We start from the raw sequence: 27,498 nt of genomic DNA, 5'->3' as shown, positions 1-27,498 counted from the left end.
GCAGGGACTTTATTGTGTTCAGTTAGTATGAATGAATGAGTAAATTAACATTATTTGGGGACTGATTGAATGGTGTGAAGTGGAGGAAAACTGCTTGTGTCGGGGTAGTTAGAAAACCAGGAGTAAATGTTAGAAATCAAGATGAACGAGTTCCAGGAAAGAACGAAAAGTCATCATTAAGCAATGCTTGAGAAAGCTTCAGGTGGAGAACAGAGAAGTCCACACAAAAGCTCTGGCAGCAGCAGGTAACAGGACTTTCAAGAAAGCACTTTCAGTAGGACGGATAGAATTCACTTCTATGTGGGAGGGAGCTACTGGGAAATTTGAGTCAGAGTGAATATAGCACTCTTGCAAAGCACTTACATATTTATTTTTGCTTTTGAAAGGAAAGGGAAAAGGATAACTCCGATGGGAGTTAAGATAAAGGAACCCCCCCCACTCCCCCCACCTTTAAAGGAATAGAAGAGAAGGAAAGAAATATTTAAGGCCCTTTCAGTTTGAATTTGATGGTTCTCCAGTAGTCTCCTGTTAGAGGACCCTTGGTGGTTCCCCCTCTCAGGGTAGAGCTGAAAACCCTTAGCTTCACTTTTAAGACATTGGACCGTTTGACCCCAATTCTATGTGTATGAATTGTCACCCTCTATCTCCCCTCCCCTATCCAGTTGGTCACTAAGTCCTATGATTTATACCTCTTCAGTATACCTCTTGACTCCTTCCTTTCTTTCCATTCGTATAGCCATGTATTTTTAATTTATTTTTATTTTTTTTAAAGATTTTTATTTATTTATTTGACAGAGAGCACAAGCAGGAGCAGCAGGCAGAGGGAGAGGGAGAAGCAGGCTCCCCGCTGAGCAGGGAGCCCGATGCGGGGCTCCATCCCAGGACCCTGGGATCACGACCTGAGCCGAAGGCAGACGCTTAACTGACTGAGCCACCCAGGCGCCCCGCCATGTATTTTTCATATACCTATTTTGAGGTAGTTTTAAACTTCTAGAAGAGTTGCAAAAGAAGTACAGAAAGTTCCCAAATGCTGTTCACCCATCTTCTCCTAACAGTAACATGATCACAGTGTGATTATCCAAACTGAGTGATTATTTATCAGTTTTCAGGCCACCGTCATCCCTCACCCAGGTCATAGCAACAGCGTTCAACAGTGTCTTTGCTTCTAGTCTTGCCTTCTCTCATTTATTTTCTATATTGCAGCCATAATGATTTTTATGAAACGGTATAGATAGTTAAACCTTTGATGCCTTCCCTTTGCTGTTAGGATGAAGCCTAAATTCTTGAACACAGTTACACGGTCCTTTATGATATGGTCCCATGTTATTAAAACAGTCAAACCCATAAAGTCTAGTTACCTTTCCTGTGTCAGTGTAGTAAAACTTTTTACAGGAAGCCTTCCCTGATTATCATTCCTATTTTCTGATAATTTGCCTTTCCAGTAAATTCATGTAGTATCCGGTACTTCTCCTATCCAACTGTTTATCATTGTGTGTTGTTAAATTAATATTTGTCTAAAGTCTTCACCAGACTGTAGGTTTCTTGAGGGCTCACCATTGTAGTCAAGCACCTAGCACTGTGCCTGGCACATAGTAGGCACTTGGTAGATATCTGTTGAAACCATGAACCACTTACCCTAGACAGGTCTACTCATTGCATCCTAAAATGTCTTGCATATTTCATCTTTTTTTTTTTTTTTGTAATTATGTGTGCCTTTCACCTTACACTGCTGTAATTTCCCCATATCCTGCAGAACTAAACTTGATTCCCACCTCCCCTGAGAGGACTGCTTGCCTACCTTCACTGTTCTTTCCAATGAATTCTTGTAGTATTTACTATCTTTACTACTCATTGGCAATATATGTTGTCATGTATTCCTTCTCATATGTATTTCTCTTATCTCTGGTAATCTTGTATAACTATGTTAACAGGGAGGTGTGTAGTTTTACTTAGTTTTTAGTACAGAAGACTGTGCTGGTGACTTTGGGGGTTGCGAAAATGTGTATGACAAGATCCTTGCTATAAAGGAATTTACATTCAAGTAGAGAAGATGAGAAAAGAAAAACTAATGTTCATGGAGCACTGCTTTTGAATCAGATTATGGGCAACTTTTACACAATTGATTTTTACTGTACAAATACCAAGGTCATAGGGCAGGTAAAATACTTGAATAAGTAAAGAGTTGTATAAAGTATTATAGGACTTAATTGATTCAGTAAATATTTATTGCAGGTGTACTGGGTGCCAGGCACAGTGATAAGTGCCAGGAATACAGAGTCTTAGCTTTCATTGAGCTTAAAGTTTTGTGAAGGATACAGAAAAATAAGAAATTATGGTATAATATGAGTTCTGCAGTGTTTAGGGAATCCACTTTTTTTCATGGATTTTTTTAAATTCAAGTACAATTAACATACAGTGTTATATTAGTTTCAGGTGTACAGTATAATGATTCAACAGTTCTGTGCATTAATTAGTGCTCGTCACAGTAAATGTTCTCTTAATTCCCTTTATCTCACCCCCCCCCCCCCCACCGACTTACCCTCTGGCAACCACCAGTTTGTTCTCTGTATTTAAGAGTCTGGTTTTTTTGTCTCTTTATTTTCTTCGTTTTGTATCTTAAATGCCACATATGAGTGAAATCATATGGTATTTGTCTTCCTCTGACTTAATCTCACTTAACGTTATACCCTCTAGGTCCATCCATGCTGTTGCAAATGGCAATATGTCATTCTTTTTTATGACTGAGTAATAGTCCAGTCTGTGTGTGTGTGTGTGTGTGTGTGTGTGTGTGTGTGTATACACTATCCACCAGCTTGCATTTAGGGATCCACTTTTAAGTACTTGCTTTATGGAGTTCTCAGTCCACCAGGGAGGGACAGATAAATGTCCAGTACATATGTGCCGTGGTGTAAAGAGATACATAGGGAGTTTGGAAACCAAGAGACACCTAACTCAACTTGGGGAGCTGGTGAAATTGATATTTTGGCTAGATCAGAAGGAAGAATTAGCATTTTTAGTCAGGGTAAAATAATGAGGGAAGTATATTTGAGGTAGAGGGAATCCACAGCTTTAATATCCATGGTTAGAAGAAGCATGCTCACCTGAGGTTTACTGTGGCTGGATCGTAGGGGGTTTATAGGGGTAGGGCAGTGAGGGAGTAGGATTGAGACTAGAGAGGTAAGCAGGGCCCAGATCACTCAGGGCTCTATAAATCCCTTTATCACACCCAAGCTAATAAATTCATAACCTGAGGTAGAGTAAGCTTAGATGGAGCTCAGGTTTCTTCTTTGGACTTAGTTTCTGACCTTGCCATTTCAGGACATTTCTCATTAGAGTGAGAATTGTTAATTATTTCACCAAAATGGGAAGAAACAATATTTTCAAAGTAAAACAAAACCCACAAACCAAAAAGCACCCTCTCCCTGAATAGACATTTTTCCAAAGAAGACATCCAGATGGCCAACAGACACATGAAAAGGTGCTCAACATCACTCATCATCAGGGAAATGCAAATCAAAACCACAATGAGGTATCAACTCACACCTGGCAGAGTGGCTAAAATCAAAAAGAAAAATAACAAGTGTTGGCGAGGACGTGGAGAAAAGGGAACCTTCGTGCACTATTGCTGGGAATGTAAATTGGTGCAACCACTGTAGAAAACAGTATGGAGGCACCTCAAAAAATTAAAAATAGAACTACCATATGATCCAGTAATTCCACTACGGGATATTTACCCAAAGAAAATGAAAACACTAATTTGAAAAGATGTTTGCACCCCTATTTTATATGTTTATTGCCATAGCCAAGATAGGGAGGCAACCCAAGTGTCCATCTATAGATGAATAGATTTAAAAAGATGTGATTTTACACACACACACACACACACACACACACACAGTAGAATACTACTCAGCCATAAAAAGAATGGAATCTTGCCATTTGTGACAACATGGATGGGCCTAGGGGGTATTATGCTAAGTGAAGTAAGAGAAAGACAAATACCATACAGTTTCTCTTACATGTGGAATCTAAGAAACAAAACAAGTGAACAAAGGAAAAACAGACTATTAAATACAGAGAACAGTCTCACTGCCATGGGCTGGGGAGATGGGAGGGACAGATAAAGGGGGTTAAAAGATATAAACTTAGTTATAAAATAAATAAGTCACAAAGACGGACAGCATGGTGATAGATGGTGACTACACTTGTGAGCAGTGAGTAATACATAGAATTGTCAAATCACTATGTTGTATTCCTAAAACTAATACAACATTGTATGTCAACTGTACTTCAGTAATAAAAGTAAATTAAAAAAATAAAGTGGGGCGCCTGGGTGGCTCTGTTGGTTGTGTCCGACTCTTGATTTCGGCTCGGGTCATGATTTCAGGGTTGTGAGATCGAGCCCCGCGTCTAGCTCCCCACTCAACGTGGAGTCTGCTGGAGATTCTCTCTTCCTCTCCCTCTGCTCCTCCCCCTCCCCTTTCTCACTCTCTCTCTGAAATAAGTAAAATTTAAAAAGAAAATAAAGACACTTTAAAATAAGCAAGATAAAAACAAACACCACCCTCTGTTTATGAGTAATTATCCTCTGTGGCTGTAAAACCAGATTTCCCAAGAGAGTTTTTCAAGGGCGCCTTGAAGAAAAACGTGTCCTGGTGGAGGCCTCTGGTGCTATGTAAGGCTGTGATAAATGGTGCATGTTTCTAATTTCAAAGATTACAGGTGGAATGAGCAGTCAGAATGGACTGAGGGAAACAGGAGGTTTTTGGTTTAACTATTCTCCAGAAGCTCAGAGCCATGGAGATCTTGCAAAGGTTGTAATATAGTCTTGGGATTTTCAAATCTGAATTCACTAACTTGTAGTGTTGTTTGAGGCTTTCATCTAATAAATTATCATGTTTTTTCTTTGTAGAAAGAAATTCAAGCCATGAGTCAGTGCCATCATCCTAATATTGTGTCTTACTACACGTCTTTTGTGGTAAAAGATGAGCTGTGGCTAGTCATGAAGTTGCTAAGTGGAGGTGAGTAGAGTACAATGAAATGCTAACTTGCGTTGGTTGGAAAGTGACTAAAAATATTCTTTTTTATCCTGGTTTAGTGTTCATGGACATTTGCATTTGAGATACTGAAAATATTATATCTGCTGAAGATTTGCTAGTGTATGAGCTGAGACAGGTTTCACACATTGCATTTGGTTGCCATGTCTCTTAAATCTCTTAATCTGTGATAATTCCCTCCAGCTTCCTCTGTTCCCTGACAGAAACTTGTTGAAGGTTCTGGTCTGAAGGGTCTGAGAATGACTATCTTGTAGAATGACCCACATTTTGGATTTATTTGCTTATTTCTTCCTGGTGATATTTAACTTGATTTGTATTCCCTTTCTTACAAATTGAAAATTGGATCTAAAGGCTTGATTAGATTTAAGTTAAAAGTTTTTGGACAATATTTTGTGGGTAATGCTGTGTGTTCAAACACCAGGAAGTATTTCCTGTCTTGTTACATCTTTAATGGTGATGTTACTTTTGATTGCTTAAGGTTTTGACAGCCAGGCCTCACCATGGAAAGGTTAACTTTTTTTCCCTTTGCAGCTAGCAAGTAATCTGTGAGGTGATACTTGGGCACTGTGAGTATCCAGTTCCCCACCTAAGTCTTTTTTTTTTTTTTTTTAAGATTTTATTTATTTGAGAGAGAGAACACAAGCAGGGGGGAGGGGAAGAGGCAGAGGGAGAAGCAGGCTCCCTGCTCAGCAGTGAGTCAGCCGCAGGGCTTGACTCCAGGACTGTGGGATCATGACCTGAGCCGAAGGCAGATGCTTAACCGACTGAACTACCCAGGCACCCCCCCCACCTAAGTCTTTCATTTAATTATTTTAGCATCTACTCACAATCCTCGTTTGAATCAATTATTTTGTCAAGGGTGGCAGAGTGGTGACTTACTGCATTCTTTCTTTTACACTTATAAACTAGCATTCTTCTGTGTGAAGGAACTTTACCTCATTAAATAGGGCTCTTTGATTAATCTGTATTGTAGTTCCTACTAAAAATGGAAGATAAATAATTGATTCTTTTTTTTTAAGTACCAATTTTCAGAGTAAAAAGTTGGTTTAATATTCACCTCCAACAGTAACAAATGAGAGGGTTTGGTTTTTTTTTTCTTTTTTCCTTTTTCCTTTTTGGAAAGGCTTTCATTTTTTTGAATGTCATTACATAGACACAAAGAATTTTATATATTTAGTGACTTTCAGTCAGTTTTGCTCTATTTTTTTGATGCTCAGATTGTCCAAAATTTTGTCAGTGGGTCTCCCTTTAAGCTTACTCTTGTGTCCTTTTGACAAGAATCCTTTAGTCTTTGGTTACTTCCTAGTTTTTTGGTTCAAGATTTCCTAGGGTCACATTTATGTTGCTTTTCCCAGACCCAGAATCAGCCAGTACTCTAAGGGGTTCTGATTTTTGTTAGGAGAAAGGTATTTAGAGAGCGTAACTGGGATGTTGGGGATTTCATTGCTACTATGTTGTCATCACTTCAAGTTGTAAGAACTTGGAAATATAGTGTATTAAAAATTGTGATTTGGAATTAGTATTTCCAGTTCAAGTTTAACATTACAGACTTTTAAAACTTTTTAAAAATTATACTTGAATCTCTTTTCTCTTACACAGAAAATTTTGATCCCCAATATTAACATAATTAATTATGGTGCTCTATCCTGCAGTATGTATACAATCATTTCTGCTCAAGCCCTTAGAATAAAATGTAAGTATTGCTGATTGCCAACAGCGGGCCATTGTCATGTATAGATTGAACGTTTTGTTGTGGTTACCTGAAGGCCCAGCCCATCGTGTAGTAAATTACACATTTTGCCAAGGCATGGATTTGGATCATGTGGCAAGATGGGGAGGACCACCCAACCTTCCCGTCACTGTGCTTCTTGGTTTTTGTTTGCATACGTATTTTGTGTGGGAGCATGATTTTAGAATTGATAATATTGTACTTCAGTGAACACCTTACTTCCCCAGAGAGGCCATAAAGGAAAGAGAATAGGCTCTAGAATTAATTCCACCTTTCCTACTTAACAGGTTTATGTCATTGGGCAAACTATTTAAACTCTCTGAACCTGTTACCTTTCTGTCAAATGGCGATACCTTTCTATATTTTAGGGTATTGGGGTGTAGTAAATGAGGTGACATATGTCAGGCATCTGTCATTTTGCTGACATGTAAATGCACAAGAAATTTAGCCATTAATAATAATCCCTTGTTATTTGATGCTTTTCAGTGTAGCCAGAATCACCTTTTTGTTTCAATCCCATTAGTGACACACTGGAGAAACTGGATGGCTTTGTTAAAGGCCCTGTTCATACGATGGTTGGAATCCTTGCTAACACCAACCACCTTTCAAGATGGTGGTCAAGCATGGTTCTTTCAGTATGGACAGATATGGGAATATTAGGTAATACTGTATCTTTCATTATTGATCACCTATAGCATAATTTTCTTTATTTGTAATTTACAAAAATGTATAATACAAAGTTTTTAATGTTTTGCTAACAAGTCCTCTGATGAATAGGAATACATTGTCTTGCTTTATTTCTTCATCCATACCTGTATGCCACCCCATCCTTTCTGCTACTCCTAAGCAGAATGAATATATATTTTTTAAAGAATCCCTGTTTCTCTCTCAGGGAGTATGTATCCTGATCTTAGAAGGGGCAGGACATGTAGCTGGGTGGGATATCTTTTAAATGTACCTCTCTGTCCCTCCTGGTCTTAGGTTTCCTGGGACAGTGCCCAATTTTTCCAGCCCTGGGACTCAGCACATTCCTGGAGGATAATTTTCAAACATGTTCCAGCCATTAACTCTATTTTTAATTACTTATATTTCCATGAGTCAACATAATCTTACATCTAAACCTTTTAAGATAATAAGAATTGACATCCTTTTTTAGGTAAATGAAGCCTTGCTTTTTTAGTTATAAAGTGAGTAAACATTTAAACTGAAGAGATACATTAAACACTTTTTAGAAAACAAAAGTTAGAACTAAGCACAACTGTAAAATATTTTTAAAATATGGAGAAACTGCCAAGATCTAGAGCTCAGTTAAAATTCCATTTATCAAATACTTATTGATCACCAATACTTTGGTGAATCATACTGTTAGTTCCTTGCTCTTATGGGCTTCAGAGGTAATAAGGAAGAGTTACAGTTAAATAATTGTAAGTATGTAGAGAACCAGGAAGAAGTACCGGGTGCCATGGGAACAGGTACCAGGAGAATGTAACCTTACGGAGGGAGAATGGATACAGTGGGGTTAACAAAGACTTCCCTCAGGAGGTGATGTTCAGCTGAGACCTGGAGAATAGGTCATAATTAGCCAGGTGAAGTGGGAGGTGGGGGTGGTATCAAGGGAAAGATGGGGGAATTGATCCAGATAGAGGGAACACTGCAGAGAAGGTTCTGGAGGCAGGATGGAGGAATATGGTGTGAACTGATCGGGACCTACACTTGGAGCCGAAAGAGTAAGAGGAGAAGACCACTGATAAGGAGGGGCTTCCTTTGAGTAATTAAATAATATAAATAACCAGAGTTAACAGACGTATGTTTAGGCGACCATCTTTCACATCAACTTTTTTAGCCAAAATATTTAAAACAAAAGCATATTTTTCATTTAGCAACATTGCACTGATGTAGAATTTAATAAACTAATTAAATCGTAAACTGAATTGCAACTCTCACTCTTACACCTATCAAGCAAGTGGACATAGTGGTTAAAGTAAGTTTAGATTCAGGGCGCCTGGGTGGCTCAGTTGGTTAAGCGACTGCCTTCGGCTCAGGTCATGATCCTGGAGTCCCTGAATCGAGTCCCGCATCGAGTCCCGCATCGGGCTCCCTGCTCGGCAGGGAATCTGCTTCTCCCTCTGACCCTCCCCGCTCTCATGTGCTCTCTCTCATTCTCTCTCTCTCAAATAAATAAATAAAATCTTAAAAAAAAAAAAAAAGTAAGTTTAGATTCAGTGTGTCACAATTATAGTCATTTCTTACTGCTTCCTTGTTGCAATATTCCTCTGTGAATTAAACTGTGATATTGAATATTGGAATTTATTAGCATAGGAAGTTAATCTTCAGAAATTAGAAGCAGTTCTGATCTAAGTAGTTATTTCTGCAATTTATTAGCACCAAACTGCAGTTTAAGAGTTTTATTTTTTTTTAATTTTATTTTTTTTAAAGATTTTATTTATTTGACAGAGCACAAGCAGAGGGAGAGAGAGGGAGAGGCAGGCTCCCTGCTGAGCAAGGAGCCTGATGTGGGACTCGATCCCAGGACCCTGGCATCATGACCTGGGCCGAAGGCAGCCGCTTAACCGACTGAGCCACCCAGGCATCCCTGCAGTTTAAGAGTTTTAGAAATCAAAGTAATTAAAGTTTCTGAAAGGAGAAGAGAGAGGATTACCTGTAGGACTTAGAGGCATGAATTGTGGCATTGAAGAAACCTAATTTAAATTCACTCTCTTAGTGAATTATTTGTTGTTTAGGGATGCTCTCAACTTTGTCATCATCCAAGACATAAAAAGTATGGGAACTTCTTTAATCTAAGCAGGACCCAGGTAAAATACCTGGTATTAATAATAGTGACCAATTTTGGTTGTTCAAGCAACAGTGGAGGGGCATGTCTGTTTGAAATGGAATACTCAGCCAAAGCAAATTTTGTGGCCTTTGAAACCTTGCATGGCTCAGGAAGACACAAACAAAACCCAGTGGCTAAATACTGGTTAAATCTTCTTGGCAGAAATTCTAGTAACCAAAATGAGCTAATTTTGGATTCAAAGAGTGTTTTTTCATAAACGTAAACTGAAGAAATGAACACGTTGACTGAGTAATTTGAGCTGTAATTATGAGACTAGCAAGTATCTAAACCAGCAGCTGTTCTGCCACTTTTTCAATATTATTTTAATATTCAGTAATGATTTTCTTGGGCAGTTAAAGTTTTGCATTGCTTTTTAAATGTTCTATGCCATGGGCTAGGAAAGCAGACATGAGATGGATTTTTTGAAATAGGTGTCTACATTTTAAATTTTTGCTTTGTTACTGAATTTGTACCCATTCCCTCTTGTTTTCTGTTCTCCTGCTTTTACTTTGAGAAATGCTTAGATTTCAGTGGACAGTGTTCATCAGGTAGCCAAGTTTGTTAAAATACATCTTCTTGGGCCCACCTCAGATCTCTTGAATGACAGTCTGCAAGATCTGGAAATCTGCATTTTTAACCAGTTCGCCAGCTAATCCCTTCATGTGTTAAAGTTCGAGAACGGATTATCCCCCCAGAATATTTCTTTCAGATTGTGCCCAGGGACATAAGATTGTGTGTGCTATTATAGCCTTCTCTCATTATTCCTACTTTTCCTTAGGTGTTAATTGAATCATCCAGCAGTAATCTACAGTCTTCTTTTACTTAACATACTTTACCTTCACATTTCTTAGTTGATAGGAAGAGTTCTATGTAATTTTGATATTTGAGGAAGGAGGATTGTAAGCACCATCATCATGTTAGATGCTACAAGATGCTGAAGAAATCAAATGGGAAAAAATGGGTACCTTCCAGGACCAAGATTTGTCAGTTAAAGATCAAGGTCTTAGTGACATAATTATCTCTCCACCTATAAGGGAAGACTGAAATGGAAAAGAAACTGTATATAAGAAGAGGGGACTTCTTGGGGCTTTTGGGTGGCTCAGTCGGTTAAGCGTCTGCCTTTGGCTCAGGTCATGATCCCAGAGTCCTGGGATTGAGCCCCGCATCAGGCTCCCTCCTCAATGGGCAGCCTGTTTCTCCCTCTCTATCACTTGTGCTCTCTCATGTTCACGCGCTCCCTCTCTGTCTCTCTCTCTCAAATAAATAAAATCTTAAAAAAAAAAAGAAAAGGAGAAGAAAGGACTTCTTATATAGCTTATTCAGAATGTCTGTCCTGGACATAGACTGGAGATGTGCCCTGCTCTAATTTCCCTGTTGATCATTGATGATGTGAAATCATTAAAAATCTTTTAGGATTTTAAAAAGGAGTTTGTGGTTCAAACTCTTTAAAAATACAGATCTAATAGCTTTCTATATGCCCTAAGTCTCTATTGCTCCATTTTTTTGATCCCCCAGACTGGAAGTTCCCAGAAAGTCAGCAGTTATACCATGTGTATCTTGACCTATTTTGTGGTACCCAGATCTAGGTCTTGCATATATGGCCAAATTGTTGAATAGATAAATTGTGTTAATTTTTAATTCCTAGTAGGAATTTCTCCCTTTGCATTCCTTATTTTGGATACTCTTTACTACAAACATGTAATTCAGTTGGCATTTATACAAATGTCTTCTTACTAAGCAGTTCTGCGAAGCCTGGATTTCTCAGGAGAACGAAACATATGACCTGTTGGTATAGTCACTTTGCTTTGGGGACTAATATGTGATTGATTAAACTAAGCAGAACAAAATGTCTCCTTTAGGCCTCTCCCTATGTGAGTCACAGTTTTGTGAATCCCAGCAATAAAGAGGGGAAAGTGTGTATTAATGTATTTGAAAACACCACCTGGAATCTGGAGCCTTCCTGGTTCATTGTCTCCAGAGAGTACACTGCCTATCTCCTGCAGGACATGGGAAGTGGCAGTGGCCTGGCTTCCAGAGAGGGGGGGAGGAATTTGGGCATCTTCTTCCTCGATAAATGAACTTTCAACCAGTTTTCCTGATTTCAGCCCTTTTCTTCAATCCCCTCTAACTTCTCCTTAGGTGGACCTTGCTGAGTGTGCTCTAGAGGGATATGCTGTTTCCTCACTGGCACACGCCTCCACAGGCATCGAAGTTTCAGATCACTCTACTCTGCTTAACAAGTTAACTTGTTCTGTTTTCCTTCCTCCAAAAAATGATTGTTGTCTCTCTTCTTTATCTTCTTTGTTTTCTTTTTCATCCTAGATTTATGCCTTTTTTAAAATCAAGTTTATCAAATTAGTGGATTTCAAATGGGAGCTGAAGTAAATGTGTGTGTTTTGAAGGATTCCATCTAGATCCTTCTTTCCATCTATTCGGAAGTACATTTTTTTCTTGTTTTTCTTGTAAGTGTGTGAAATAAAAGCACCCACTAGGGCAAGTTTTCAGCATAAGTGTGTGTTTTAATTTTATTCTTGATCAAGGTCTTGTGCCAAGAAATGGAAATCCAATCTTTTCTGTGCCATTTACGTTATATTCTACTTCTTGGCACAATTTCTGATATCAGAGATTATTTTGTTTTGGTTCTGTGATCTTTATGGGCCATTGTGCTGCCAGAAATCTTATGAATCTCTAGCAAACTTTTTTTGATTATAATAATTAGTTATGGTAGTCAGCATTCTATGATTTTAATTACTGCGTAGGTGTCTTTTCCCTCTCTCCCCCCAGTTTTTAGTCAGAGCATTATTTCTGATCTGGGGAAGAATAGGAGGGATAATACATCTGGGCTATTATTGAAAGAGAACTGCCATTTTTATCCTTTTCATTTTTTCCTTGCCTTACCTATTTTACTATTATTAACCTGAAGAATAATTTTAACCCTTAAGTAGATTTGCATATACATGTGATCTTTACTTGTCAAGCATTTCTTCTGTAATTTGACCTGCACTGCAATTGTATTTTTATATATTTATTCGTACAATGTTGCATAATCTGATCCGGTGTTGGAGACCTAAATTAGTTTGTGGTATCTTACACTAAAGTGTTATTGATGGGTATGATTTACCTATGTATTCTTCAGATGTGGTTAAAAATCTTACCTTTTCCAGATTCTTATTGTAAAAGTCTAAAGGAAATGCTGGGGTGACATTGCTATTTGGATATTAGGCTGCTTTCTGTTTTAGATTACAATGAAGAATAAATTATTAATTTTAAAGTTCTGTATTTCCTTGTATTTGCTGTTTTTTCCTTTCCTATACCATTAAGTTTATGAAAAGGCTTACATGTGGTTTGATTTCAAAATGGCTCTGAATTGTATTGGATGAGTCAAAAATTTATGGCAAATTTTGTCTTGTGTTTTCAGGTTCTGTTCTAGATATTATTAAGCACATTGTGGCAAAGGGGGAGCACAAAAGTGGAGTCCTAGATGAACCTACCATTGCTACAATACTCAAAGAAGTGCTGGAAGGGTTGGAATACCTGCATAAAAATGGACAGATTCACAGGTACGGTTACAACACTGCTTTTTTTGAAAATGCAGTGGTAGTTGTGCTGTCATTTTGTTGAGACCATTCCCCATTCTTCTGCAGAATTGATCATAATTTCTGAGTGTTATCATGGCTTTTTGGATCACTAGTTTCAGCACATTGTGGTTAGGGTTTTAATTACCCAGCTAGCAAGTATTTAAAAAGTAACAAATATTTTAGTCGAATTGGAAAATAAAAAAACAGGAAAAATTAATCATTTCCTGTCAGGAGGCAATCATTGCAATCACTAATGACATTTTGTAATGTTTCTTACCAGTTTCTTGTATATGCTTAAAAGATATTTAAAACTATGTATGATTTTGTCTGTTGCTTTTATTGTTTTCTTTATATTTTACCTTGAGTATTTTCTCAAATTATTAAAAGCTCTTTGTAAAATAACTTTTTATTAAGACTTTTTTTTTTTAATGTAAAAAGCTATGTATCATTCATGGTCCAAGTACTCATGGCTGTCTCTATCTATTCAGTCCCTGGGTAGAGATAACAAGAATCCAAATGGTGTTGGATTTTGTGCTACCCAAATCTGTTTAATCCCTGGATTTGGTTTTCCTTCCTATCAGGCAATCTTTTCAGTCATTCTTAAGGATAGTCTCACTGCATATAAGAATTTGCTGTTGACAGTGCTTTTCTCTCAGCAATTGAAAGATGCTATATTACTTAATTCTGGCCTCCAGGGCTTCAGATGAGAAGTCTGTCATTTGAATTGATGTTCTAGTATGTTATTTTTCCCTGGCTTCTTTCAAGATTTTTTTTGTCTTTGGTTTTCTGAAGTTTAATTATGATTTCTTGGTGTGGATTTCTTCAGGTTTATTCTGTGTGGGGTTCCCAAACTTAGCAAGTCCATAGGATTTTGCCTTTCACCAAGTCTGGGGAGTTTTCAGCCATTATTATCTTTGGGTAGTTTTTCAATCCATTTTTTCCCTCCTCTTTTTATGGGGCTCTGATAATACAAATGTTAGCTGTTTTGTTATTGTACAGTAAGTCCTTGAAGCTCAGCTCAATTTTTGTCATCCTGTTTTTTTTCTCTGTTCAGATTGAGTAAATTCTCTTGATTTGTTCTCAAGTTCTAATTCTGTCCTTTGCATTCTGCTCTAGAACCCACTGAGTTTTTTATTTCAGTTATTGTAATTTTTTAGATAATTTGGTTCTTTTTTATAGCTTTTCTTTGCTGAGATTTTCTGTTTTTAATTTGCTTTGATAATCCTAAACTGCATGTTGAAGCCTTTTTTTTCAAATAAGTCAATTTTAATAAGATCTTCTACACAGACATTTGCTACTGAAAACTGAAATAGCACAAAAAAATTTTATTACAATTTTTTAAAACCAGAAAATCTAGCATACACACCTGCCCTAATCATGCTCTAACCAACCACCCAAAGTTTTCTGTGTATTCCTTCTGCACAAGTTACTTGGCTTCCAATTTTTGATGTTAGGTCTTATCTTAATGACTTCAGGCCTCTCAAACACACAGGCAACACTCAAAACCTATTAGTGCTTCCTTAGGTCAAATCAAAAGGGGGAAGTATACTGAAGTCATTCAAATGCATACTACAGGATTCCTCACACATTACTGGGGTGAAGGTAGAAAAGATACAAATCTAAAGAAAGACCTTATAATATCATAGATTACCAAAATATTATACAGTTTGCCCTAACATAGAGCAGCTTTCGTAAGCTGCTGCAAAATGATCCTAAAACCCTAGCAAGAAGAAACAGTACAAGAATAAAGTTTATGTTTATGTTGGCTCCACGTCATAATTATTCTCCATACTGGTTTCCTCAGAAAGATCTTTATGATACAGGCAATAATGACAGCGACATCTAAATCTTTCCACTCTTGATTCACCCTCCTCAGTTTCCTTCTGCTGTAGATCTTTTTGAAGCTGGGACTCCAGGTAGCGCTGGTATTGAATCATTCGAATCATCCTTGCCATCCTTTCTTTCTGAGCAGTTAACAAAATCCTTACTCCAGTCCTCCTCCCGTGACTACTAAGGATGCGCTCATTCAGCCCCTGTGGTTTCTTCTCTCTGTTCTGCTGTTGGGGTGGATATTCTGGTAGAGGGGAAGGGAGTTTGATACTAGAGTCGAGGGTCAATTTACCAAGGTTCTTTGTTAATACTTCGGAGATAGTTTGAGAGGCACCTGAGCCTTCCTGGGAATTCTCTTCACTGAGCATCTGAGATGATCCCGGGGCCCATGTTGGGTAAAGCTGCTTTGGCGAATCCTTTGGAAGCCTAGTCACAGACCGAAGCTCCTCCTAGATCTTCGGGGTCCAGTGGGAGGTGATGCTCAAGACTCAGCTTGTAACGAGATAGCCTGGAAAGAACTTTATAGCCCAGAAAGAGTGAGAAAAACTCAAACTACAACAAAGTGTGGAGTGGCAAGAGAAAGAACAGACCTGTTGAAGCCTTTTTATAGTGGCTGCTTTAAAATTCTTTTCAGGGACGCCGGGGTAGCTCAGTCGGTTAAGTAGCTGCCTTTGGCTCAGGTCATGATCCCTGGGTGCTGGGATCGAGTCCCACACTGGGCTCCTTGCTCAGCGGGGAGCCTGCTTCTCCCTCTGCCTGTGGCTTCCTGTGCCTGTGCTCTCTCTCTCTCTCTCTGACAAATAAATAAAATCTTAAAAAAAAAATAAAATTTTTGTCAGATAATTCCAAGATCTGATTCATCTCAGTGTTGATGTCAGTTAATTGTCTTCTCTTATTAAAGTTCTTCCTGGTTCTTGGTATGAGGAGTGATTTTTTAATTGTATCCTGGATATTTTGGATATGTGTTAAGGGACTCTTGATCCCATTTAAATATATATTTTAGCAGGTATTTACGCTGTTTGGGTTTAGTATACAAGTCTCGGTCTACTTTGGTGGGCTGTAGTTCCTGTGACAGTTTGAGTTTTAGGGCCCCTACAGTGCTGTTCTGTTTTGTTTTGTTCACCTGGCACTGCTGGGGCTCTCTACTCAATCCCTGCTGATACAGCCATTGAGAGCAAAAGTGCACGTCCCCAGGCCTGGTGCTGCTAGGTGGAAGGTGGGAGATAGATGCTATACCTGTGGGTCTGTGAGCACTTTTGTGGGTCTACTCTGTGGTCCAGGCCTCTTGGTGCCAGTGGGGCTCCCATTCATTCTCTGATGGTATTGCCTGTGGGGATGAAGGCATTTGCCGGAGCCACCTTTTGCTGCTGGGTAGAGAGTCGGGAGACACTGGACCTGGGTTGTCCTTTGCCACTGTGTGGAGGACCAGGAAGTGCTGGGCCTGGGTTGTTCTCTGCCGCTGGGTAGCAGGCTGGGAGTTAATGGCCAGGCTGTTGGTGCTGCTGGTGTGGGCAGTATGGGCCTACCTGCTGCAGTGGATGTGGGGTGGAGAATGGAGTTTCCCATTTGGTTCTTCATTTAAACCTCTGGTTCCGGCATAGTGGGCCAGCCTGTAACTCCAGCTGTGGGGTCCTTTGCTAGGTCTGTGCTGCGAGGTTGCCCCTTTCTTGCTCCTTTGGCCACAGAGAACAGGCTTGGAGGGTGTTTTTTTCATTTTGTTTTTGTTTTTGTTTGTTTGTCATCTATGCCTCTTTTTTTTTTTTTTTTTTTTTTTTTATATGCCTCTTGATGCTACTCCCTAGTCCAGGATATGTTGGATTAAAAGAAAACTCAGAGAAGTCGTGTAGTGCTCTTTGAAAGTGGACTTGGATTAGTGTAAATGTTTATAGCAAACTCTAGGGCAGCCACTAAAAAAGGAAAAAAGAATTGACACGCTGAGAGGAGAGGAAAACGGAATCATGTAAAATGCTCAGTTAAAATCAAGGCAGGAAAAAGGTGGAAGATACAACAAAAGTGTAATCTTTTTTTTTTTTTTTAAGATTTTATTTATTTATTTGAGAGAGAGAGAATGAGAGAGAGCACATGAGAGGGGGGAGGGTCAGAGGGAGAAGCAGACTCCCTGCAGAGCAGGGAGCCCGATGCGGGACTCGATCCAGGGACTCTAGGATCATGACCTGAGCCGAAGGCAGTCGCTTAACCAACTGAGCCACCCAGGCACCCCAACAAAGGTGTAATCTTAAAAATCACCTACCTTTAAGGAACTAGAAAAAAAAATAACAAACTAAGCCCAAAGTTAGCAGAAGGAGGTAAGTAAAAAGATCAGAATAGAAATACATGAAATACAGATGTTTTAGATGTGACACTTAATAGCAAAGGCAACAAAAGAAAAATTAAACAACTGGGACTACACCAAACTAAAAAGCTTCTTCATGGCAAAGCAGACCATCAACAAAATAAAAAGGCAACTATGGAATGGGAGAAAATATTTGCAAACCACATTATCCAATAAGGGATTAATATCCAAAAATATACAAGGAACTCCTACAACTTAGAGACAAAAAACCATAAATAACCTAACTAAAAATGGGCAAAGGCTCCAAATAGACATTTTCCCAAAAACACGGTATACAAGAAGAAGTACATCACTAATCCTTGGGTAAATATAGTCAGAACCACAATAAGATACCATCTCACATCTGTTAGGATATCTGTTTTCAAAAAGACAGAGGTAACAGATTTTGGATAAGGATGTGGAGAAAAGGGAACTTTAGTGCACTTGATGGTGGCAACGTAAACTAGTGCAGCCACTGTGGGAAACTATGGAAGTTCCTAAAAAAATTAAAAATAGAATTACCATAGGATCTAGCAATTCCACTTCTGGGTATATACCCAAAGGAAGTGTGAAATCACTGTCTCAGAGCCAAGCTATGAAAACGATCTAAGTATCCATCAATGGGTAAATAGATAAAGATGTAGATTATTATTATTCAGCTGTTAAAAAAAAAGAAGGAAATCTTGCAGTTTGTGACAACATGGATGAACCTGTAAGGCATTATGCTAAGTGAATTAAGCCAGACAGAGAAAGACAAATACCGTATGGTATCACTTATAAGTAGAATCTAAAAAAAAAGTTGAATTCATAGAAACAGTAGAAAAGTGGTGTCCGGGGACTGGGGGGTTGGGGAAATAGGGAGACATTGGTAAAAGGGTACAAACTCAGTTATAAGTTGAATAAGTTCTGCTAAGAGAGTAGAACTTAAATGTTCTCACCAAAAAGTAAATATATGAGGTGACAGATGTGTTAATTAATTCGATGGCGAGAATCCTTTCCCAGTGTATACATATATCAGACCATCACATTGTAACATTTTAAATATTTTACAACTTTGTCAGTTAATACCTCAGTTTAAAAAAAAAAAAAATCACCTACTTAACCCTAATCCTTCAGCAAATAGATAAGCAAAGACCCAGGAAAGTAACTGATTAAAGATCAGGCAACTGGGACGCCTGGGTGCCTTAGCTGGTTAAGTGTCTGCCTTCCCAGGGTCCTGGGATCGAGTCCCACCCACATCGGGCTCCTTGCTCAGTAGGAGCCTGCTTTTCTCTCTGCCTGCTCTCCCTGCTTCTTTTTGTTTTTTAATTTAATTTTATTATGTTATGTTAATCACCATACATTATATCATTAGTTTTTGATGTAGTGTTCCATGATTCATTGTTTGCGTATAACTCCCAGTGCTCCATTCAATATGTGCCCTCTTTAATACCCATCACCAGGCTAACCCATCCCCCCACCCTCCCCCTGCTTCTCCCTCTGCCTGCTCCCCCTGCTTGTGCTCTCTCTCTTGCTCTCTTGCTCTCTGTGGTCTCTCTTTCTCTCAGATAAATAAATAAAATCTTTAAAAAAAAAAAAGATCAGACAACTATCAAGTGCCAAAACTGAGGTTTTTTTTTTTTTTTTTTTTAAGATTTTATTTATTTATTTGAGACAGAGAGAATGAGAGAGAGAGAGCACATGAGAGGGGAGAGGGTCAGAGGGAGAAGCAGGCTCCTTGCTGAGCAGGGAGCCCGATGCGGGACTCGATCCAGGGACTCCAGGATCATGACCTGAGCCGAAGGCAGTCGCTTAACCAACTGAGCCACCCAGGCGCCCAAAACTGAGGTTTTAAGGAATAATCAGAATATGGAGGGGAAAAAAAGCAAGGTATCTCCCCACCCCCATCACACACACATACATACAAACTTTTAATTAGGTTATTCTGAGAATAGCACCATTTTAAAGAAATTATATCAGTGAAATCAGCCCATTTATAGAAAGTATCTTACTCTAGGAAAAAATAAATAATGCTTTCTAGTTGTCTAAATTTTCCAACCAGCTTACATCTTAACAAAGAAAAATGAACTCCTCTTATGGTAATGAAGCAGAACAGTTGACTCTAAGGAATAATATATAAACTAGAAATCTTGGAAACATTGAAGGCATATTCTTCAGACAATAGGATTTTTCATCTCAAATTATATCCATTTGTTTCATACCTAGTTAAAATAATGTGTTAACAGATGACTGAAAAAGGGCATGACCAAAGAGTAAACACTTGGGAATATATTTCCCGCACTGTCAAAAGGAAAAGGTGCCCTGAAAAACAGGATTCCCATCCTCTGGATAGTGGTAACCCTATGGATACATACCTTGATACTAGCAATAAACATAATTCAGTTACTACCTCAGTTCTGATTTCACATTCAGGCAATCTTCGAGAAAAAAAATGTGCCAGAAACTGCTAATTGGCCCCTAGCGTGTCTCCTCTTCTTTTTGAATTATAAAAACATGACATTTTTACTGGGCATATGACCATCCAGAAGAAAGGCGACATTTCATAGCCTCCCATGAGGATCAGATACAACTGTGTGAATTTTTTTCTAGCCACTATGATGAGAACAAAAATATATATACTACCTCAAAGTTGTTCCCTTAACAGGTTTTGTCAACCCCCAGCCCTACTGACATTTGGGCTGGACAGTGCTTGTTGCAGGGGCTGTTCTGTGCATTGTAGGATATATTTAGCAACATCCCTGGCTTCTACCCATTGCATGTCAGTAGCTCCTCCCCCGTCAGTGTGACAACCAAAGATGTCTCCAGACATTGCCAAATGTCCCGAGAACCACCGCTAATACAAAGTGGCATAACCTCTATTTCCCCTTTCCTTCCTTCCATTGAAATGTGGATGTGGTGATAAGCCATCTTGGACTACGTAACAAGAACTTAGGGATGGTAGAACAATAAAATAGAAGGAGCCTGAGTCCCTGATTCTGTGGAGTCACCATGCTGGACTGATGTCACTTATGCCTAGACTATTATATGAGAGGAAAAAAAACAATCTTCTGCAGCCATGTAGATCATCAGGGATTGACAAACCCACAAGTTAAATCCAGCCTGATGTCTGTTTTTTGTAAAAGCAACAACGAAACAGTCATGCCCATTCATTTACAGATTCTCTGTGGCTGCTTTAAAGCACTATGAAAACAAAGTAATGGTGACAGAGAGTGTCTGGCCCACAAAGCCTAAAATATTTACGTTGACCTCTGGTGTAGATAATAACAAGCATTCATTGAAACTTGAGTGCCATATAGTATTCTAAGTGCATCCTGTATGTTAGCTCATTTAATCTTTACAGTTACTTTATGAGGTAAGTACCCTCTCATCCCCATTTTAGAGATGAGGAAACCAACGCAAAGAGAGGTAAGTAATTAGCCAAAAGTCACCCACCTAGTGACATAGCTGGGACCCAAATTTAGGCAGTGTGCTTCTAAAACCTGCTAGGAAAGAAAGATTGTGCTAATCCATGAAGCTGGGTACACATTAGTTTAATATCAGTTACATTTTTTAGTTACTAACTCAGTAGAATTTAGATCTGTCACTGGGGTCATTTTCTTTAAATATCCTCTGTGTTGTCTTTTATTTAATATATCCAGTCCCTATTTTAAAAGTCGAAATCTTCACTTCAGAACACAGATAAAAGTATGTTCTTTATCCTAAAACTTTACATATACAGACTGTATATAGTTAAAGGAAATTAACCCAGAATACACATTAAGGTCACTGTCTTTTTTAGAAAGCAATGAAGAGATTCATATCAAGTTCAGGCAAAAATTCAGTCTCTGCTCAGTTTTGTATGACCGTAACATTTACTTTGAATATATATCAGCCCTCGTTTAGCTAAATGAGTAAAAAAGCCAGAAAAAATGCTGGAAGAAATAAGGGCCCAAAACTTCCAAATCATGAACCATGATGAGGACGAATACAAAGGGATCTGTGAGTAGACACACTGTAGTTACACTGTTGAAACCTGAACAGAGTATCTTGAAAGCAGTAAGATTTGGAAAACAACTCATCATGTAGGGGGAGTGGGAAAGACTAATTGTTTGTGTCTCCTTAGAATTCATATGTTGAAACCTAATCAGCATTGTGCTGGTATTTGGAGAGGTGGGGGCCTTTGGAATGTGATTAAGTCATAAGGGTGGTCCGCCCTCATGAATGGGACTGTCCTTATAAAAGAGACCCCAGAGAACTTCCTTGCTCCTTCTGCCATGCGAAGACATAGGGAAAAGATGGTCACCTTTGTCAGAAGGTGGAAGAGTGTTAGTAATGTATCCTCCACACTGAGAAGGCACTTTGAGACCGAAAAACGACACACACCGCTCCATACTGTTTACACGGTTTTATTCGGGGTAACTTACTGATAGGGGGATTGTATGGACTGACAATCCAGGCAGCTATGCAACTATTCTTTGGCCCCATTCTCCATCTAGTCCAGATCTTAAACCACAGTTTTTATAGTGTGAGGGGCATGGGGGTGTTATCGAACAGTAGCTATCTAAAGGGGCACCTTCTGTGTGCGTTACTTTAGGGAAGATCAGAACGAGCCTTCCCACATCCGGTCAGGGCGTGCATTAACCTCCACACGGTCTGGAACACGTGGCTCCGAGGGAGGTCGTTGTGCAGGCATGGACAAAAATGGGGGGCTAAAGATGGAGTCTGTGTTGTCAGCACCCCTACACCTGTGAACCAGGAAGTGGATCCCCACCAGACACCAAATCTGCCGTTGCCTTGATCTTGGACTTCCCAGCCCCCAGAACTGTGACAAATAAATGTTGGTTGTTTAAGCCACCCAGTCTGTGGTATTTTTGTTAGAGCAGCCTGAACAGAACAAGGTAAGACAGTAGCGATATGATTGATTATTCCTGTCAGAACAGTGGAAGCCCGAGGTTATGAGAAGGAGCCCTACAGTCCAACAACCCCTTTAGGATTCTTATCTTCCTGGTGAATTATTCCTATTTTTTAAATTATATAATGGTCCTTTCCATTCCTAGAAATGCTTTTATATTAAAGACAATTTCTTATTTTAATATGGCTATACTAGCTTACTTTTGCTAAGCATATCTTTCACTGTGGCTCATTTTTTTCTAGGGTCCTGATTTTATGAAGGGGTCTCAATTCTACTCTCAACCTTAAACTAGTCCAGTGCCATGTTTTCTGTTTAGGGGTGGGTTTTAAAACCTGAGGTGCCTATAGCCATTTGTCTTCTCTCTCCCAAGGCTTACTGCTCTGGGTCTTAAGTGTTCCTTTCATTTCTGAAACTTGAGGATTTCCTTGTCTTTATTTCATGTTCAGCTATGTGACAGTTTCCCTTCCTAATTTATCCAGCATTTCTTTGTAGCAGGGGAATGATGGGTTTTGCAGCAAAGTCCTGGGCAGTAGTGATGAAAGACTGTTTGCCATGTTGCTGGAATGGATTCTCTATCTCACACTTTAAATCAAACTCTCATCCTTGGCTGCATATTGGAATCACCTGGGAAACTTCAGTAAATACTGATTCCTGGATCCATTGCAAGAAATTCAGTTAGTTGGTCTGAGATGGGGCATTTGCATTGGGGCTTTTAAAAGCTCCCCAAGTGATTCTAATGCAGCCAAGACTGAGAACCCCTGCTTACACTTCAGCAGCAACAACTCTTAGCTGTGAGTTACGCTGAGACTTCAGCAGGTGGTGGTCTTACTGGGGAGCAACTGGACCTATTTAGTAGCTTTCTCCACTCATCTTTATTTCCAGCCCATTTGTGTGTTAGCCTGGTGGATCGGGTCAGATAATTTTCCTCCATCTTCACTATGTTCCCCACTGACCCTTTAGGCTTTGGAGGTTTTAACTGGGGCGAACAGGTCTCTGAATTAGACTTCTGCTTTTCTCTCTGTATCTACCTACTCCAATATTTTTCCCGTTAAAGAGGTCAGCTCTAACAGAAATGTTGGCTCATTAGTTTAAGATGCCTAAGTGTAGTGTATTTTCCATCTTTCATTTTGATTCATTGCTGGTCTTGACCTTTTTCAAGTTTTCCACAAACTCTGCCTATTGATGAGTCATAAAAATGTCATGGGCAGTAACTTGTGCTGTGTGCTAATGAAAAAGTCAAGCATGTCTATGATATTCCTTTTAATTTTACAAGGAATTTGTAACTTTGGTGCAATAGGGACACATGAGAAATGGCATTAAGCTGTGAAAAACAAAACTCACTGTTCTTATTTAAGAGTGGATGGTGGATTTAACTATTGGGACTGCTGGGTTGCTTGATATTCTTTGTGGCAGAGTAAAAAAGGGTTCTTAAGGACTCTTTTGATTTCCAGATATTTAGTTACAAATCTTTTCCTTGAAAGGTCAGTTGTCCTGTTGGGTAGGAGGATAGACTGGTGTGTTTGATTGTCCAGTGAACCATTTAGCTTAATGATACTCCTCTGCTTTTATTCCTGGAAGCTGTTCTACAGATTGCACTTTGGTTTCTTTCTTTTCTTTTAAGATTTATTTATTTGAGAGAGAGAGAGAACAAGAGCATGCAAGTGTGAGTGGGGGGAGGATCAGAGGGAGAGAATCTCAAGCAGACTCCCTGCTGAGCATGGAGCCCAATGTGGGGCTTGATCTCATGACCCTGAGATCATGACCTGAGCCAAAATCAAGAGTTGGACGCTTAGCCAACTGAGCCACCCAGGAGCCCCCGCACTTTGGTTTCAAATGGGAAACAGGAATTGGTTATCTGAGGATTTGATCAGGAAAAGTAGTCACCCAAAGTGCAAGCTCTACTGAAAATGAATTACTCTCTCTTCTCTTAAAAAGACAAAACTTATGAAACATTTGAATAGGTAATACATATATGTGGCTTAAAAACTGAAAAAGCACAAAATGGTATATGATAATAAACAAGTCCTGTCAGTATCAGCTGTGCTAAATCATTTTGATACTATGTACTCTTGATATGACGTGATGAAAATGGCACTTTACTTTTGTGGTTTTCCTTCCAAAAATTCATAACACCAGTCTAATCATGAGGAAAATTCCATTAGAGGAGCATCCTATAAAATACTTGACCATTACTCCTCAAAACTGTCAAGGTCATTAAAAACAAGGAAAGTCAAACTGTCACAGACAAGAGGAACCTAAGGAGACAAAAATTTAATGTGGAATCCTGAATGGAATCCTGGGACAGAAAAAAGACATTAGGTAAAAACTTTTAAAAATCTGAGTAAAGTGCAGACTTTAATAATGCATCAATACTGGTCTCATTAAATGTGGTAAAAGTACCATACAAATATAAGATAGTAATAATGGCAGAAACTCTAAGGTGTAGGGAACTCCTCTGTACTATCTTCTCATTTTCTGTGTAAATCTAAAACTGTTCTAAACAATAAAGTATTCTTTAAAAAGTCTTCTTCCTTTCCTGAACCTCTAGTACCCTGGTCTGAAGGGAACCACTTCTTGCCATTTTCTTGTGACTCCTTTGAGAGAGAACTTATGCCAATATAAACATAATATATGTAGATTCTTCTTTCTTCTGCTTAAAAAAAAGACAACGGCAACATACATACATAGTATTATCTCACTTAAGAATATATTTGGTGATTTTTCCATATTATCTCATATATTCATTACTATTCATAGTATTTCCTGATATAGATATACCATAGTTTAACTGATCTCCTGTTGTTGAATAGTTAGGTTGTCTTGTTTGACTGGGGGTGTATTAGTTTATGACCCGATTATTTAGAACAGAGTTAGGAGGTGGGAATTGGGGTTTGGGATGGTGGGAAGGGAATAGTCAAGTTGTATTTTGGTATTTAGTTGCATTTATTTATTTATCATTTATTCATTCATTCATTTATTAATTTAATACTCCACTTATCTCTGGAAGAGGATTTGAGGGAGATTGTTTAGTTATTTAAATCTACTTGGTGAATATCTGAAAAATGCCTTCTGTGTACTAATCATAATGCTAAGTAAGTGCAGGTGATACAGACATCTATTAAGGTACAGGTCCAGATCTTAGCTCCTGGTGAAAGAAACAGCCCCAAGAATATCATCATATTTTTGTAGTCTGTGCTAACACTGTGCTGCCGAAACACAAACGAGGAAGTGACTAAACTATACATTTTGAGTTTTAGATGTCATTCCAGATGAGCTTAAAAGGCAGTTGAAGGTTCATGGTTGACTCACGTGGATGGTTTTTGTCTTCAAGGGAAGGGAAGGTCCTCAGTTTTCTCCTGTTCATAGTATCTGGAGTCAGAGACTTTATATTTGTAGAGCAGACTTAGCCTGCCTCCACTGTAAGTCAGCCTCTGGGAGAATGTCCTGTAAATTGCTTAGATTCATACTACTCAGTAGCATGATTTCCTTATGCTAAAGTATGCATTCAGGAAAATTATTATATACTGTGGTTTGGTGAAGCTGCTACACACAGTTGTGAAACTATTGTTAATTTTTTTCCCAAGGAATGGTTATATCTAAAGATGCAGGAGAAGGCAGGGACAGGGAAAAGGATGAAGTGTTGTGCTTTTCACTGGTTCCTTTTTGTGACAAAGCTTTCCTTCATGAGCTAGCCTAGCTTCAAAGACTGGCTCTCTTTTGTTTATTTAATTATAAATGTATTTTTAATTACAAAATAAATACATGATTGCATTTCCACAAGATATTCAAACATTTTTTCCCTTGACTCCAATTCCATTCCTTTCCACAGAAGGAACCATTTATTGCTCTCATTTGGTGTATATGGAAAAAGTGTGTATGTGTGTGTTTTACATTAATGGTGTCCTACAAAATGCACTATCCTCTTATTTGATTTGTTCACTTAGTAGGATGTATTAGACAGTATTTCGAGGCATAACATGTTGATTGACATTATTCCATTTTTATGGCTATAACAAAATTAGTTCAACCTTTTTGCTATTGTTGGCCTTCTGAGTTGTTACCACTTCTGGTTTATTATTACGAACAATGCTGTAGAACCCCCTTGTACATAGTGGGGGTTTCTCTGGGTTATTAAGAAGTGATTTTGCTACTCATAAGATTTAAGGATTTTAAATTTTGCCAGATACTTCTAACACATTGTTACATGAGAAAAACAAGTTGTAGATTTGAATGGATAATGTCATATCATTTATGTTGGAAGAAAAACCCACATATGTCACAGGAACATATTCTATTGACTAGACTGGTAATAGTTGAAAACTTTGAAGAAAATACTAGACTTGAGGCGCCTGGGTGGCTCAGTCGTTAAGCATCGGGCTCCCTGCTCCGCGGGAAGCCTGCTTCTCCCTCTCCCACTCCCCCTGCTTGTGTTCCCTCTCTCGCTGTGTCTCTCTCTGTCAAATAAATAAAATCTTAAAAAAAAAAAGAAAGAAAGAAAATACTAGACTTGAGAATGGTGGTCAAAGGGACTTTTCAGTGATGTTTAGGTTTTTATAGCAAGAAGGTGTGCATATCCTGTTTGAATTATAAATAGTTACCAGTAAAAATACAAATATCTTTGAATAATTTATATCTATCTTTATGCCTCAGGCATAGAATAGTCCCTGTTTTTAACCACATACTGACCATTAAAAAATTTTGTTCATGTATTATGGTGTGAAAAAAAAATCAACATATTTCAAAAAGTAGAATTAGGTGATGGTAGGTGAGGGTCACATTCTTTGGCCACTGTTATCCCAGTCAAGTATTTAATCATCTTGGGTTTTCTGGATTTTACAGTAAAAAGCTATCTGTTATCGTAGCTTTCTGTTTATAATATTTAGATTCTAGTACAAGTGACTAAAATTTAAAAAATTTTTACTATTGACCTTAATACTCTTTAATGTAAAATAGAGTATTTAAATATTGCCAGTGTTGTGTGAATACACTAAACAGTTGTTTAAATTATGTGACTCCAAAGAATAGATGTTTTTTAATATGTAACTCTTTTTTTCTTCAAGAGATGTGAAAGCTGGAAATATTCTTCTTGGAGAAGATGGCTCAGTACAGATTGCAGGTAATGATTAGTATTTCTTTTTATTTTGATTTAATGGTCAATAGAACCACCTTACTTATCTTCTGTGTTTTCAGAGCCAGTTTTCTCTTCTAGTCCCTGGACTGTCTCTAGTCAAGCAGCCTATGTTGGCAC

At 38.5% G+C, this 27,498-nt stretch overlaps 1 protein-coding gene across 2 annotated transcripts in view; it reads left to right on the top strand.

Annotated features, from left to right (window-relative positions):
* Positions 1-27,498, top strand: part of OXSR1 (oxidative stress responsive kinase 1) — a 94,513-nt gene that overhangs the window by 22,609 nt on the left and 44,406 nt on the right. For both annotated transcript variants that reach the window (XM_032408982.1, XM_032408983.1), the window contains exons 3-5: positions 4,913-5,021; positions 13,038-13,179; positions 27,311-27,366. In XM_032408982.1, the coding sequence (XP_032264873.1) occupies positions 4,913-5,021; positions 13,038-13,179; positions 27,311-27,366 (307 nt within the window). The remainder of the gene's footprint in view (positions 1-4,912; positions 5,022-13,037; positions 13,180-27,310; positions 27,367-27,498) is intronic.

This window comes from Phoca vitulina, unplaced genomic scaffold (genome assembly GCF_004348235.1).
Source record: "Phoca vitulina isolate PV1807 unplaced genomic scaffold, GSC_HSeal_1.0 scaffold10, whole genome shotgun sequence".
Classification (NCBI taxonomy): domain Eukaryota; kingdom Metazoa; phylum Chordata; class Mammalia; order Carnivora; family Phocidae; genus Phoca; species Phoca vitulina.
This window is presented reverse-complemented; position numbering and strand designations above follow the sequence as displayed.